Source organism: Erinaceus europaeus, chromosome 10 (genome assembly GCF_950295315.1).
Source record: "Erinaceus europaeus chromosome 10, mEriEur2.1, whole genome shotgun sequence".
NCBI lineage: Eukaryota > Metazoa > Chordata > Mammalia > Eulipotyphla > Erinaceidae > Erinaceus > Erinaceus europaeus.
The window spans coordinates 81,237,670-81,254,522 of record NC_080171.1 but is presented as its reverse complement, the minus strand read 5'-3'; the positions used below and the strand labels follow the sequence as shown (position 1 = coordinate 81,254,522).

The 16,853-nt window shown below is 38.7% G+C and overlaps 1 protein-coding gene across 2 annotated transcripts; it reads left to right on the top strand.

Annotated features, from left to right (window-relative positions):
- The first annotated feature begins 724 nt into the window (after positions 1–724).
- ZFP37 (ZFP37 zinc finger protein) lies at positions 725–16,457 on the top strand. 2 transcript variants are annotated; one of them, XM_060199966.1, is made up of 4 exons: positions 725–1,075; positions 7,320–7,446; positions 7,750–7,890; positions 13,472–16,457. In XM_060199966.1, exons 1-4 carry the CDS (start codon positions 1,019–1,021, stop codon positions 15,124–15,126), a joined length of 1,980 nt encoding a protein of 659 aa, XP_060055949.1. In that variant the 5' UTR covers positions 725–1,018; the 3' UTR covers positions 15,127–16,457. The 2 variants fall into 2 exon arrangements, with proteins under 2 accessions (XP_060055949.1, XP_016048756.2); XM_016193270.2 differs by having other exon boundaries at positions 739–1,075; positions 7,747–7,890.
- Positions 16,458–16,853: the final 396 nt, after the last annotated feature.

Genomic DNA, 16,853 nt, shown 5'->3' with positions numbered 1-16,853 from the left:
AATTCAGTAAAACGAATGGGAAACTAAGCAGGAACTGCCCTTAGTATAGGTGACTTAAGGAATCTTTCTTATAAGTGCAATGAAGATGCAGAGAATTATATTTAGGCAAAACACTGAGGAGGCAAGGAGAACAGATGTAACCTTCAGATTGAGGTGTAAGTAGAGACCATTAGTTAAAATGGAAGGTGCAGAACAGGGGGAGGCATGATGAAGGAAAGGGGGACACGTTTGAGATCAATTCAACAATCTTCTGCTCCATGATAATTCCAATGGGTGAACAAAGACTACATCCACTACCTCACCTAGCACAGCAACCTAATCTAAACCCAGTAATGTCTCAACTAATCATCGTTACATGAGTGACGCTGATACATGAAATAGCCCACTGAGTAACTATTTCTTCTCTAATTACTTGATAATTCAGTTGATATCTCTATCAAGTCTGGATTCTCAATGAGAAGTGATGAATTTACTTAACCTGCTGGTTCGTGTGTTCCTCCTCCCAATTGCTTAGACCACAAACGAAAGACGCGGCATTTTTCAAATATTAGCATTCTCTCCCTGATCTGTTCAATTGAGTTTCCTCCACCCCCATTTCCCTCCTATAATCCCCACTCTCCAGAGTCTGTTCTTTGTTCCAGATTTCCTGACACCGATCAGGAAATTCAACTCCTGAATTCCGTCTTCATGGGGTGCAACGGCTGATTAGCCGGCACTGGGCGGCAGGCACAGGGAGGCTTTCTGCACTGAAAAGCTGAGTGGGTTTCGGCCCGCTCCTTCCTCTCCAGTCCCGACACTCTAAGGAGGACCTCCTGCCACGCGCCGCACTCGGGTGCTGAGCCCCCGCGCCTGCGCCGTACGGACGCCCTCTGCCCAAGATGGCCGCGCCCACGGGCTGCGCCAGGGCGACGCCATAACAGCCGCGTCAGAGGCCGAGCTCAGGGTGGTCGCCATATCGGCCTCCAGCTGTGACCCTATCCTGACAAAGCCCGAGTCTGTGGATCTTAAGAGGGCGGGAATGGCCGAAGAAGTACGGCGTCCACCAGAGATCGCCGAGCCCCAGGGCAGCGATGCGGTGAGCTCCATGATGGGGAAGGGGTCCGAGAAGCTCTAACAGGGGTGGTCACGGCGTGTGTGTGGGGGGGGTGGGGGGGGTGCGGCTGGGAAGGTAAAGACTAGAAGGTTCTTGTAGCCTGTGACTGTGTGATTAGGAAATTATATGGAGTCCATGCTGCAGTGTTAAGTCTCCGGGGGCGCAGTGGGGTGATGAGGGAGGTGGTGGGGTCAGTGAGCAATAATAAACTTTAAGGAAATCATTGTTTTCAGAGTTCGGCTGTGTCAGTGAGCCGGGAGGAAAGAGGTCTGTGACAATCACTAAAAGACCAGAATCTGGAAGGTTATGGGGAGCAGAAGTGGGGGTTTTTTGGCTCACCAAAGAGTTTAGAGGGTCGTGGGAGTTGGCAATTTGAGCTGTCTCCAGAAAGTACCGAGTACAGGCGCCTGCCTGTTGATGCTTGGAGAGCAGATTGTCCCTGTTTCCAAAAGTGCAAGGAGTCAGTCGGGCATTGCTTGCAATAGTTGGATACCAGGAAGAGTGAGAGTTTAGAGTAGGGTTGTAGCTGTGAAGTGAAAAGAAAGTAGGTTCATAATACATGTGGAGATGAGCCAGTAGACTCACTGGTGAATTTATAGGCAACACAAGAGAACAATCGAGATTTACATCTATACTTTGGACTGAGGGGATGGACAGATATTGATTCCATTTTCTTGGCAAGTGTGTTGGAGAAGACTAGATTTGATGGGTGGGAAAGGGAGACAGTGCTTCTAGTTTTTGGCCTGTCAAGATAGGTGCTAGCTAGCTATGTTGAGACAGAGAAGTTGAGTAGCTGAGGTCTGGAACAAGGAATCCATATTTGAAAGACAGCAGCAGAAAAGTGTTAGCAGTAAGGTTATAAGAATGAATGAGATCTTAAAAGAGAGAATTTAAATAATAAAGTCAAATAGGAAGAAAAAGCAGGCCAAGGATAGTCTTGGACCCTTCAACATTTAGCAGGCAGCAAGTAGAAGAATAAAGGGGTGGGGCCAGGTAGTGGCATACCTGGTTGAGCATAAATGTTACAGTGCACAAGGACCTGGGCTTGAGCCCTCGGTCCCCACCTGCAAGGGGGAAAGCTATGCAAGTGGTGAAGCAGGACTGCAGGTGTCTCTCTCTGTCTCTTTCCCTTCCTACCACCCCTTCCCTCTCAATTTCTGGCTGTCTCTATTCAATAAATAAATAAAGATAAAAAAAAACTTAAAAAAAAAAAAGAAGAAAGGGGTAACCACTAGACTAGACAGAAAACTATAATTTGTCCTCCTCTGCAACTCCTATCATTTATATTCTTTCTTACTTTTTCTCCATTATAACTTATTTATAAGGATATTTTAACATTATTGCTTAAGAATGTTTTCATTTCACTTAGATGTAACTAGGCATTTTTTACTGGTTTTACTATCCATAGCTCTCTCTTACATATTATTAAGTTTTCCCAAATCTTGAGCTGTTTCTTCTGATCTAACTCTCAGAAATTCTTTTTCTTCTCATCCACATTCTCCCATATGTTTCCTCTCACCAAGTTTCATCCTCTCTTTATTTCTAAATAAGTACTATACTTTCTGTATTCTTACATGCCTAAAATACATACAATTCCACATAGTTCCTGACCTGATTTTTATTGTCTTTTATATTTTTTGTAGTATTAAATAAATCAATTCACAGTAAAAATAGTTTTAGTCAGTTTGGGCAGTTGCAGCAACTGAATAGCTTAATAAATAAAACAAGCAAGCAAACAAAAAGGTTTCTGACAGTTCTGAAGGCTGCTGAAGTTCAAGATCATGGTGCCAGTATGTCTGAGTTCTAGTCAGAGCCCTCTTCTAGGTTGCAGACTTCTTGTTATATCCTCACACAGCAGAAAGAATAGAGGAAGCAGTGTCTCTCCTGATTCATATAAGGACACTGACCTCATAATCAGAATTCTGCTTTGATGACTTTATCTAATCCTAATTACTTCCCACAAACTCTGTTTATTAATATCATCACATTGGTGGGTGGCATTTAACATAAATTTGGGGGGGACACAAACTATAATAAGAACATTGTTTCCTTTCTCTCTCTCTATCCTTCCTTCCCAGCCTCTACCTCTGTCTCTGCATTTGTAACCAGATCATTGCACATACATGATCTCACTGCTCTGGGCCAATATTACTTTCAAACAGAGAAACAGACAGAGAGAAGGGGAGCTTCCCAGCAGTGCAGGCACCTTCCCCTGTGGGGTGTCTATTCAGTCTGACCAAAAAAGAAGTTTTTTCTTTTTTGTCACCAGATCTTCACAACTCCAGATTCACTTTTTTTTTTTCAATTTTTTAATTGGGGGATTAACGGCTTACAGTCGACAGTAAAATACAATAGTTTGTACATACATAACATTTCCTCATTTTCCACATAACAATACAACCCCCACTAGGTCCTCTGCCATCATGTTCCAGAACCTGAACCCACCACCCCAGAGTTTTTTACTTTGGTAAAGTACATCAAGTCCACTCCAAGTTCTGCTTAGTGTTTTCCCTTCTTCTTTTTTTTTTTCCTTTCTATTTTTTTCTTTTTTTTTTTAAATTTATTTCTTTATTGGGGAATTAATGTTTTACATTCAACAGTAAATACAGTAGTTTGTACATGCATAACATTCCCCAGTTTCCCATTTAACAATACAACCCCCACTATGTCATTTATCATCCTTCATGGACATGTATTTTCCACACCCATCCACCCCAGAGTCTTTTACTTGGAGGCAATATGCCAATTCCATTTCAGGTTCTACTTGTGTTTTTGTTTCTGACCTTGTTTTTCAACTTCTACCTGAGAGTGAGATCATCCCATATTCATCCTTCTGTTTCTGACTTATTTCACTCAACATGATTTTTTCAAGGTCCATCCAAGATCGGCTGAAAACGGTGAAGTCACCATTTTTTACAGCTGAGTAGTATTCCATTGTGTATATATACCACAACTTGCTCAGCCACTCATCTGTTGTTGGACACCTGGGTTGCTTCCAGGTTTTGGCTATTACAGATTATGCTGCTGTGAATATAAGTACACACAAATCTTTTCAGATGGGTATGTTTGGTTCCTTAGGATATATCCCCAGGAGATATATCTCCTGCAGAGAACTGCAGAGTCATAGGGTAGGTCCATTTCTAGCCTTCTGAGAGTTCTCCAGACTGTTCTCCACAGGAGTAGGACCAATTTGCATTCCCACCGGTCTTGCAGGAAGATTCCTTTGTCCCCACAATCTATACAGCATTTGTTGCTGCTGTCTTTTCTGATGTATAACATTCTTACAGGAGTGAAGTGGTATCTCATTGTCTTTATTTGCATCTATCTGACAATCAATGACTTGAAGCATTTTTTCATGTTTGGTGGCCTTTTGGATCTCTTCTATGGTGAATATTCTGTTCATATCCTCTCCCCATTTTTGTATGGGGTCACTTGTTTTCTTGTTGAGTTTGGTGAGCTCTTTATATATTTTGGTTATTAGCTTCCTGTATGATGTATGGCATGTAAAGATCTTCTCCCACTCTGTGAGAGCTCTCTTTGTTTCAGTGGTGGTTTCTTTTGCTGTACAGAAGCTTTTTAATTTGATGTAGTCCCACTAGTTTATTCTTGCCTTAGTCTTCTTTGTGATTGGATTCATTTCATTGAAGATGTCTTTAAAATTAAAATTTATGCAGAAGAGAGTTCTGCCAATGTTTTCCTCTAAGTATCTGATAGTTTGTGGTCTAACATTTAAGCCCTTAATCCACTTGGAATTTACTTTTGTGTTTGGTGAAATATAGTGGTTCAGTTTCATTCTTCTGCATGTTTCAACCCATTGTTTACAACACTATTTGTTGAAGAGACTGTGCTTTCCCCATTTAATAGTCTGGGCACCTTTGTCAAAGATTAGATATCGATAGGTGTGGGGTCTTACTTCTGGGTTCTCAGTTCTATTACACTGGTCAGTGTGTCTATTCATGTACTAGTACCAAGCAGTTTTGATGACAATGGCCCTGTAATACAATTTGAGATCTGGGAGTCTGATGCCTCCAGTTCTGTCCTTTCTTCTCAAGATTGTTTTGGCAATTCTAGGTCTTTTCTGGTTCCAGATAAACATTTGTAGCTTTTGTTCTATTCCCCTAAAAAATATTGGTTAGGATCTCAGTGGGGATTGCATTAAATTTGTATATGGCTCTGGGTAGTATATTCATTTTAATAATGTTAATTCCTCCAGCCCATAAACATGGAGTACCTTTCCTTTTCTTTGTGTCTTTTTCTATTCCATTAAATAGTGACTCATAATTTTCAGTATACAAATCTTTTACTTTTCTTTGGTTAGGTTTATTCCTAGATATTTATTGTTTTTGTTGTTATAATAAAGGGAATTAATTTCTGGATTTCTTCATCTAACAGTGTTTACATAGAGGAATGCCACTGCCTTTTGTGTGTTAATTTTGCAGCCTGACACCTTACTATATTGCCTGATAATTTCCAAGAGCTTCCTACTGGATTCTTTTGTTTTTTCTTTGTATACCATCATATAATCTGCAAATAGTGAGAGTCTGACTTCTTCTCTTTCAATCTGTATCCCTTTAATTCCTTGCTCCTGCTTGATTGCTATGGCAAGAACTTCCAATGGTGGTGATATTGGGCAGCCCTGTCTAGTACTTGATCTGAGGGGAAATGCTTCCAGTTTTTCACCATTGAGTATGAAGTCTGCTATATATTGACTCCCCTATCTTCAGGAACTATCTTTATATTCCTATTTTTTGTAGTTTTTTAACCATAAAGGGATGTTGGATCTTGTCAAAGGCTTTCTGTGCATCGTTGTGGTTTTTGTTCTTGCTTTTATTGATGTGGTGGATCTCGTTGACTGATTTCCATATATTAAACCAATCTTGGATCCTTGGGATAAACCCCACTTGGTCATGGTAGATGGTCTTTTTAATATACTGCTGTATATGGTTGGCTAGAATTCTGTTTAACATTTTAACATCAATGTTCATTAAAGATATTGGTCTGTAGTTTTCTTTTTTGTTGTTGTATCCCTATCTGCTTTTTGTATCAAGGTGATGTCGGCTTCATGGAAGGTGGAAGGGAGTATTCCTGTGTCTTCAATCTTTTGGAAGAGTTTTAAAAGTAGAGGTATTAATTCTTCCTTGAAGGTTTTGTAGAATTCATTTGTAAAACCATCTGGTCCAGGAATTTTATTCTTGGAAAGGTTTTTGATAACAGAATTCCTTTGGCTTGTTCATATTTCTAGATCCTCTTTGTTTAATTTTGGAAGTTTGTAGTTATCTAGGAACTTGTCCATTTCTTCCAGGTTCTCTAGCTTGGTGGCATATAGTTGTTCATAGAAGCCTTGCATGGGGAGCGCAACGGGTTAAGTGCAGGTGGCGCAAAGCACAAGGACCACGTAAGGATCCCAGTTTGAGCCCCCAGCTCCCCACCTGCAAGGGAGTCGCTTCACAGGTGGTGAAGCAAGTCTGCAGGTGTCTATCTCTCCCCCTTTCTGTCTTCCCTTCCTCTCTCCATTTCTCTCTGTCCTATCTAACAATGACAACATCAATTACAACAACAACAATAACTACAACAATAAAAAAAACAACTAGGGTAACAAAAGGGAATAAATAAATAAATAAATAAATAAATATTTTTTAAAAATAAGCCTTGCATGATATGCTGGATTTCTGTGGTGTCTGTTGTAATCCAGGTTCACATTTAAAGAGAGGCAGAGGGGGAGTGAGAGGCCACAGCACCAGCCCTTCCTTCAGTGTGGTGGAGTCTGTGATTGAATTTGTGTCACATTCATGGTATAGCATAATAAGCTATTTTGCTGGCCTGTGACATTTAAAAAATTTAATTTATTTTAATTTAATAGGACTGATAGAAATTGAGACGAAAGAGGGAGACAGAGAGTGAGAGAGAAAGAGAAACACTTGCAATACTGCTTTACCCTTCCTGACATTTCAGCTTTGCAAGTGGGGACTGGTGGCTTGAACCTTGGCCCTTACATGTGGTAATATATGTGTGTAACCTGGTATATCACTGCCTTGCTCCCTCTCAGCTGATGGCATATCTTAATATTATTTTTCTTTCTCCAATAAATGCAAATTTGAGTATCCTGTAAAATATGGTGATTAACAGTAAATGGTCAAGGCAAGAACAAGTCATTATTATCTTGTTCAAATCACTCACAAATGTAAATATAAGCAGGCACATGAATGAACAGGCAATGCTGTTACAGGAATCACTAACACTCAAAGATGTGACTATGGCATTTACTGAGAAAGAATGGAAGCAACTAGATCCTTCTCAGAAGAACCTATACAAAGATGTGATGCGGGAAAACTACAATAATCTAGCCTCAATGGGTAAGGACAGCTCCTTTGTAATTCAATTGTGTATACTAGATATCTTTTTTCTGAAGTCCTTGATATGGCCTTATCAAGGTTAAAGAATTTTAACAACTCTTTTGAGTGTGAAGGAAGATACTTGTATCCCTGCCTCCAGAATGGAAAATCAACACAGATTAGATACATGGGCATTGTGAAATTTCAGAAATGATTTGATCTTTGTTTTTTGAAGACCATGAAGTTCATATATTAGGGCTTGGATTCTGGAATCATTATTATTATTCTGTCACTCAGTGTCTGTCTATTCTTTCTCATTAGCAGGGAATCAACTTACCAAGTCAGATGTGATTTCCCAGTTGGAAAAAGGAGAAGAGCCACATCTGGGAATGTGGAAAAGACCCAGTAAAGGTCAAGGTGGTCCATGTGAAATAGGAAGACCCAAGCAAATAGATTCCAGTAAAAGTAAGTTCCTAGTTTCTAGCTGGTAACATTGGAGTTCTTCAAAGAATAGTTTATTGTTTAACTATTCTTAATAAGGGGGCCAGGTGGTGATGCACCTAGATGAATGCACATGTTACAATATGGAGGGATTTAGACTCAAGTCCCCAGTGCCCACTTGCAGGGGGGAAACTTCACAAGTGGTGGAGTAGTGTTTTAGGTGTCTCTTTGCCACTCTATCTCCCCCTTTCTCTGAATTTCTGACTGTCTCTAAATAAATAAAGAGAATGAAAACATTTTTTAAAATTATTCTTATCAGTAAATCTACAGCTAGGAAACTAGCTCAACTGATAGAGCATCAGAGTTTCATGCCTGAGTTTCCCAGTTAAATCTCAGGTACCACATGTACCAGACTTGCACTCTAGATTATCTCTCTCCTTTTCTCAGCTTTATGTGGAAACTCTCATTATATAATAAATTATACATATATATATATATGTCTGTGTGTATATGTATATCTGGAAAACTTATCCGAGAGCAATGAAACCACAGTCACAACCAAACAAAAAAGGAGGGGATGGCTAGGAAAAGATATATTAAATTGAGTCAAAAAGGAGAAGAGCCAACAAAATAACTCACCAGGAATGGTGTATATATAGATATATTTAAAAGATCCTAAATTCTTTTAATTTTTCTTTCTTTTTTCTCCTTTTTTTTTGAAATTTTCCATCTCTTTTTTTTTTTTAATTTTTTTATTTCTTTATTGGGGAATTAATGTTTTATAGTAGACAGTAAATACAATAGTTTGTACATGCATAACATTTCTCAGTTTTCCATATAACAATGCTAGGTTCTTTGTCATCCTTCTTGGATCTGTATTCTCCCTACTCACCCACCCCAGAGTCTTTTACTTTGGTGCAATATGCCAATTCCTTTTCAGGTTCTACTTGTGTTTTCTTTTCTGACCTTATTTTTCAACTTCTGCTTGAGAGTGATATCATCCCATATTCATCCTTATTTGTCTGACTTATTTCACTTAACATGAATTTATCAAGGTCCATCCAAGATCGGCTGAAAACGGTAAAGTCACCATTTTTTATAGCTGAGTAGTATTCAATCGTGTATACATACCACAACTTGCTCAGCCACTCATCTGTTTTTGGACACCTGGGTTGCTTTCCAGGTTTTGGCTATTACAAATTGTGCTCTTAAGAACATATGTGTACACAGATCTTTTTGGATGGGGGTGTTGGGTGTTCCTTAGGATATAGCCCCAGGAAAGGAACTGCAGAGTCATAGGGTAGGTACATTTATAGCCTTCTGAGAATTCTCCAGACTGTTCTCCACAGAGGTTGGACCAATTTACATTCCTACCAGCAGTGCAGGAGGGTTCCTTTGACCCCACACCCTCTCCAGCATTTGCTGCTGTTACCTTTTCTGATGTATGACATTCTCACAGGAGTGAAGTGGTATCTCATTGTTGTCTTTATTTGCATTTCTCTGACAATCGGTGACTTGGAGCATTTTTTCATGTGTTTCTTGGCCGTTTGAATCTCTTCTGTGGTGAATATTCTGTCCATATCCTCCTCCCATTTTTGGATGGGGTCATTTGTTTTCTTGTTGTTGCATTTGGCAAGCTATTTATTTATTCTGGTTATTAGCCTCTTGTCTAATGTATGTCATGCAAGCATCATCTCTCATTCTGTGAGGGGTCTCTTGGTTTGGGTAGTGGTTTCTTTTGCTGTGAAGAAGCTTTTTAATTTGATGTAGTCCCATAGGTTTATGCTTGCCTTAGTCTTCTTTGTGATTGGATTCGTTTCATTGAAGATGTTTTTAAAATTTATGTGGAAAAGAGTTCTGCCATTATTTTCTTCTAAGTATCTGATAGTTTCTGGTCTAACATCCTTCCTTGATCCACTTGGAATTTACTTTTGTATTTGGTGAAATATAGTGGTTCAGTTTCATTCTTCTGCATGTTTCAACCCATTTTCTCCAACAACATTTGTTGAAGAGACTCTGCTTTCCCCATTTAATAGTCTGGGCACCTTTGTCAAAGATTAGAGATCCATAGGTGTGGAGGCTTACTTCTGGGCTCTCAGTTCTATTCCATTGGTCAGTGTGTCTTAGCCACTTAAGTGTTTATTTACCATTTACTTCTTCAGATTCTCTTTCTTTTCTTTTGCTGGGCCCTAAGGTTTTTGTCTTCTATGATCTGCTCTTTCTATTTTGTTTTAAGAACAAACAACAACAGAAAACACATTGTGCAAATACAAGCTATTTATTCTATATTGGTGACTTTCAAGTCATTTATTTATTATTATTTTTAATTTATTTATTTATAAAATGTAAACACTGCCAAGACCATAGGATAAGAGGGATACAGTTCCCACCACCAGAGTTTCGTATCTCATCCCCTCCCCTGATAACTTTCCTAGTCTTTTTTTTTTTTGCCCCCAGGGTTATTGCTGGGGCTCGGTGCTTGCACCACAAATCCACTGCTCCTGGAGACCAATTATTTCCCCTTTTGGTGCCCTTGTTGTTCCATCATTGTGGTTATTATTATTATTATTATTATTATTATTATTATTATTATTACTGTCATTGGATAGGATAGAGAGAAATCAAGAGAGGAGGGGAAGACGGGGAGAGAAAGGTAGATACCTGCAGACCGCTTCACGACCTGTGAAGCGACTCCCCTACAGGTGGGGAGCTGGGGACTGGAACCAGGATCTTTATGCCAGTCCTTGCACTTCACGCCACATGTGCTTAACCTGCTGCACTACTGCCCGACTCCCAACTTTCCTAGTCTTTAACCCTCTGGGAGTATGGACCCAGGGTCTTTATGGGATGCAGAAGGTGGAAGGTCTGGCTGCTGTAATTTCTTCCCTGCTGAACATGGGCATTGACAAGTCAATCTATACTCCCAGCCTGTCTCTCTCTTTCCCTAGTGGGGGAGGGCTCTGGGCAAGCAGGGCTCCAGGACACATTGGTGGGGTCGTCTTTCCAGGGAAGTCTGGTTGGCATCATGCTAGCATCTGGAACCTGGTGACTGAAAGAAGAGTTAACATATAAATTCAAATAGATTGTTGACTAATCATGAACTTAAAGGCTGGACTATTTCAAATGAAGGCTTAGGGTCTCCATTTTGGAAATAGCTAGTAGGTCTATTTTAGGTAGATTCCAAAGGGCCCATGACTTCATTAGTTTTTGCCTGAGCCTGACATCTCATATGCAGGTGGACCCAGGTTATTGTCTGTAGAGATAATGTCATGGGTGGAGAAAGGGTTAGAAAGCTGGATCAGGGAAGAGAGTAGCCCCCAAATATGGGGAAAGTGTATAAATATTGTTAACTGTAAACCCCATCGATTTGATCTGGGCCCACATTCAACATAGGAGCCTATGTAGCCTTTATATCTCTGTAGGTCCGCATTTGCATTCTGTGATCATCAATAGGAACATTCAGAGTTGCACCAATTTCTGGACCCATCTTCTTCAGGTGATAGAATATGTTATCCATTCCCCCTTCAGAGGACTGAACATTCTCTAACATTGTTAATCCACATTGAGGACAGGTCCTATGGGGGTCCCCAAAGAGGTCCATTATCTTGTTCTGATGGAGATGACCAGTGATAATGGAGAGAGGGATCTATTCGAGGTCTAGGCTCATCGTGTTTGTGTGGGAATCTCAGGACTCCCTGACTAGGGCCCCAGCTGATGGGGTAGCCTGATAGTGACTAAAGAGTCATCATTAAGTTATGCCAATCTCTTGCCTTTATTCAGCTTTTGTAGTCCTTACTTTGATAAGGTTATTTTTGGAGTGACTGAGGGAAGTGTAATAGGAAGTAGCTGAGGAGGGTATCTAGGTCTAAATAGGAACTATTTCATAAGGTACTTTAAGGTGTCCTTTTAGGTCTTTCTACTTGCTTGCTTCATTTAATGACTCACTGAAAACTATTGTGCACTTTTGCTTTAATGTATATATTTTGCCCTAATTTATGAATACATGTGTGTGCATCTTCCCTGTCTCATGGGACCTAGCCTATATCTAGGTTTTGAGGCTTTGTTAGGAAGTGGACTACCCGAACTGGAATTAAGGATTCCTATGAGAAAGGAAAGGTCTCACCTGAGTAATGATGCTGAAGAGTTGACATTCCACGCCTAATGTCTCTGGACACATTCCAAAGTAAAGCATGCTGAAGTGGTACTCATTGCATTGAATAGGTTGGGATCAGGAGATGCAGTATCAGTTGGTATGAACTGAGAGAAGCATGCTGGAAACTGAGCCCCACCCTAGAGGTTCCAGGACTGGCGGAAATTTGGGCTTTATATAGGAAGTGGGAGGTTCCTGCTGTCTTATGATTTAAGAAGGCAATAGATAGTAATTGCTGTAATCAAATTATTTGGCATCTGGTTAACTTTGAAAATCCCATTTTTAGGATTTGCTGTATCATACACAACTTCACCATAATTTGCCCTTAGAAATTATATATGTGTGTGTGTGTGTGTGTGTATGTGTGTATTTTATAAAGTAACATCGCCAGTTGCTTCTGCTCTCCTGGTCTAAGTTTTTAGGAGAGTTAGCATTGCCAAGACTCAGTCTATGGTCTCTGCATTAAAAAATTTGAGACAGGGCCCTAGATCACATCAAATCGATGGGGTTTACAGACAACAATATTTATACCCCTTTCCCATATTAGGCATCTACTCTCTTCCCTGATCCATCTTTCTGGTCCTTTTTTTCAACCATGACATCATCTCCCCAGACAATAACTTCGATCCACTGGCATATCAGATTTCAGGCTCAGGGGAATAAAGAAAAAGAAAAAAAAAACAAACAAACTAGTATAGCCACAAGCCCTTTGGAATATAACTGAAACATGCCTACTAGCTATCTACAAAATGGAGGACCCCCCTCAACTCTTCATCTGCACTATTCCAGCCTTTAGGTCCATGATTGGTCAACAGTGTGTTTGGCTTTGTATGTTAACTCTCTTTTCAACCACCAGGTTCCAGATGCTAGCATGATGTCTACCAGACTTACCTGGACAGACGACCCCACCAATGTGTCCTGGAGCTCTGCTACCGCAGAGCCTTTCCCCACTAGGGAAAAAGAGAGAGGCTGGGAGTATGGATCGATCTGTCAACACCCATGTTTAGTGGGGATGCAATTACAGAAACCAGACCTTCAACCTCTGCATACCACAATGACCTTGGGTCCATACTTCCAGAGGGTTAAAAAATAGGAAAGCTATTTTTTTTCAGGGGAGGGGATGGGATACAGAGTTCTGGTGGTGGTAACTGTGTGGAGTTGTACCTCTCTTATCCTATGGTTTAGTCAATGTTTCCTTTTTATAAATAAAAATTTTTTTTTTAATTTTAAAAGCTTGAGACATTCAATCAGTTTTTCCCCTCTCATTATTTAATAGTGATTTATATGACTACAAATTAATAGGAGTGAAATATTTGTGCTTGGTATTTCATTCACTGTGGAATATTAGAGGAGTATAAATTCACCCCTAAAATTAGGAGCTTTGTTATAAAAATTTTACCCTAAAATGCTATAATGCATAGATTCATAAGAATATCTCATACAATTTCATTTTAGAAGTACACCAAGAAGATGACCAGCCAGAAAATCACCAGAAATCAGAAGTGAAGTCATTTAAGGAAGTTGCATTCAAGAAAAAACCTTTGACTAAGAAGAAACGTGATGAATGTAATTCACTGGGGGGGGGGAATGTCAGTATAAAACATGTTCCTTCAGAAAAGAAGCTGCTTAAATTTGATTCCCCCAGAAAGAGTTTCAAACAGAATTTAGATTTACCTGACCATGAAAGAAAACATACTTTGAAGAAACCTGGTTTAGCTAAAGAGCATAGGAAATCATTAAAACGTAACTTATCTGATACAGAGAAAGGCAAATGTCAAACTGAAAAAAAACATGAGAAATTATCTACCCACAGTTCATCTAATAAGCATAACAAAACGCAAATTGGCAAGAAGCAAAAATTACCTTGTCGTAGTTCATCCCATACTAAAAGCGGCAAAATTCAAACTAGACACAAACATGAAATACCATCAAGCCAAAGTGCATCTCCTACTAAGCATAATAAAACTCAAGTGAAAATGAAACCTTATGAATGTAATGAATGTGGGAAGATTCTCAGTCATAAACAAGGACTTATTGACCATCAGAGAATTCATACAGGGGAAAAACCATATGAATGTAATGAATGTGGAATAGCCTTTAGCCAAAAGTCACACCTTGTTGTACACCAGAGAACTCACACTGGAGAAAAACCATATGAATGTAGTCAGTGTGGCAAAGCCCATGGTCATAAGCATGCTCTCACTGATCATCTAAGAGTTCATACTGGGGAAATGCCTTATAAATGTACTGAATGTGGGAAAACCTTCAGACACAGCTCAAACCTTATTCAACATGCAAGATCTCATACAGGTGAGAAACCCTATGAATGTAAGGAATGTGGTAAATCCTTTAGGTATAACTCATCTCTTACTGAGCATGTAAGAACTCATACAGGTGAAATACCATATGAATGTAATGAATGTGGGAAAGCCTTTAATTATAGCTCATCTCTTACTAAACATATGAGAATTCATACAGGTGAGAAACCTTTTGAATGTAATGAATGTGGAAAAGCTTTTAGCAAGAAGTCACACCTGATTATTCATCAAAGAACTCATACCAAGGAGAAACCTTATAAATGTAATGAATGTGGGAAAGCCTTTGGACATAGTTCATCTCTTACTTACCACATGAGAACTCATACAGGTGAAAGTCCATTTGAATGTAATCATTGTGGGAAAGCCTTCAAACAAAGTGAAGGTCTTAGTCAGCATCAGAGAGTTCATACTGGGGAGAAACCTTATGAATGTAGTAAATGTGGGAAAGCCTTTAGCCAGAAAGCACACCTCATTGTACATCAGAGAACTCATACAGGGGAGAAACCCTACAAATGTAATGAATGTGAAAAAGCCTTCAATGCAAATTCACAACTTGTTATACACCAGCGATCCCACAGTGGCATTAAACCCTTTAAATGTAGTGAATGTGGGAAATCCTTCATTGTAAAGTCACAACTTGTTATTCACCAGAGATCCCACACTGGAGAGAAACCCTATAAATGCAGTGAATGTAGGAAAACTTTCAAACATAATGCATCCCTTACCAAACATATGAAAACTCATTCAGAAGCAAAACCTCATGATGAAAATTGTGAAAAATCTTTTGACTGAAAAAGTATTATTTAACTTTAGAATTTTTTTAAATTGAAAAGATAGTAAAAACAACTTTTATGTCAAAGTTGTAGCTTGTTACACATGAGATAATTTAAAGCTTTATGTGAAACATTTGATAGAAAATACTATTTTGTGGCAAGGAGATAATGTCATCAATAGTACAACAGACATTCACAACTGAGGCACCAGAGAGTCTAAAATCTTTACCATAAGCCAGTGCTGAGCAGTTTATAAGTTGTTCCATTATTACAAATGACCTATACACCTGAGTTAAGATTAAAACTTTTATTTTTTTGAATAATTGAATAATAAAAGCTGTAGAGAAACAAGTTGCATATACTGACAATTCTTGAATCACCTGTTTTGTTAATCATATGTAAGAGAATTTAATTTTCATGTCTGTATATTGCCTTGTAGAAATGTGTGACCATTGATATGAATCATACCTTTAATATCATCGCTCAGGTATGTCTTGATGCCTTTGTTAGCTTCCATTTTAGGAAACAATTCTATAAGAGGGTTACTTATGTTAAAAAAAAATGGTAACATTACAATTAAAAAATTAAAAACAGCTAAGGCTATAAATATGCTGGTAAGAAATAAATCCAGGACACTATCAAGTTATAAATGCAAACTGCTAAATGTTATACATAGTATATTTCCATTTATGTAAAAAGTGTGTGTCTGTCTTGTGATTTTCATATGTATGTATACTTACATAGGTAAGTGCATAGACTTGGTTCTAAAATACACAGAATAAATTCTGTAGTAATTTCTACTGGGCATAGGAGTACAGGAAGAGTCTGGGATGGGAAAAGGAACTTTTTATTTTGTAATGCTGGAATTATTTTTTCATATACTTATATTATTTTCCCAAATTAACATTCTGAAATATATATAATCAAGTGGTTGGGCAGTGTTGCATGAGTAGAGTACACATATTACCATGCAAAAGGACCCAGATTCAAGTTCCCAGCCCTCACCTATATGGAGGAAGCTTCACCAGCAGTGAAGCAATTCTACAAGTTTCTCCTTCTCTCCTTCTATCTCCCCAATCCCTCTCAGTTTTTATCTGTCTCTATCAAAAAAGAAAAAGGAAAGGAAATATAATGGCTACTAAATGTAGTGAGTTTATCTTGTAGTTACCTACTAAGGCCCAGTGACATTCCTGATGGCAATTTAAAAAATAATTAAATTGAAAGCATGCATAAATAAACATTAATATTTTCAGAGCACATTTTTATGCTTATTCATGAGTGTTGATGAATCTGAAAAATTTTCTTCGGAGATAGAGGTTCTTTCATTAAATTGTTGAATTGAAACTATAACTTAGCACTTTTTCATGTTTGTTAGTTTTTTAGAGACTAATAATTGTGATTATAGGTGAAACTGATTATCTCAGCACTTCCCCATATTCAAAATGTTTGTAGTCAAATACCTAAGTCAGGAGTTGTAAATTTATCACAAAAAAATACTTAACTGCCCGTTCCTATCCAATAGCAGACATTTTTGTAGTGTGTGCACTTAAGTAGGTGCACTACCACCTACCCCCAGCAGCAGACATTTTTAATGAATTATCGAACTCTTTCTCAACTTGACCTCCACATTACTTTTAAACATTCATTTTACAAAGATACTGTGAATCAACATGAGTTTGAACAAGAAACATATTGTCCAATGTATGACTTAAGAGTATTATTTTTACTCGTTATAGATTAAAAAAC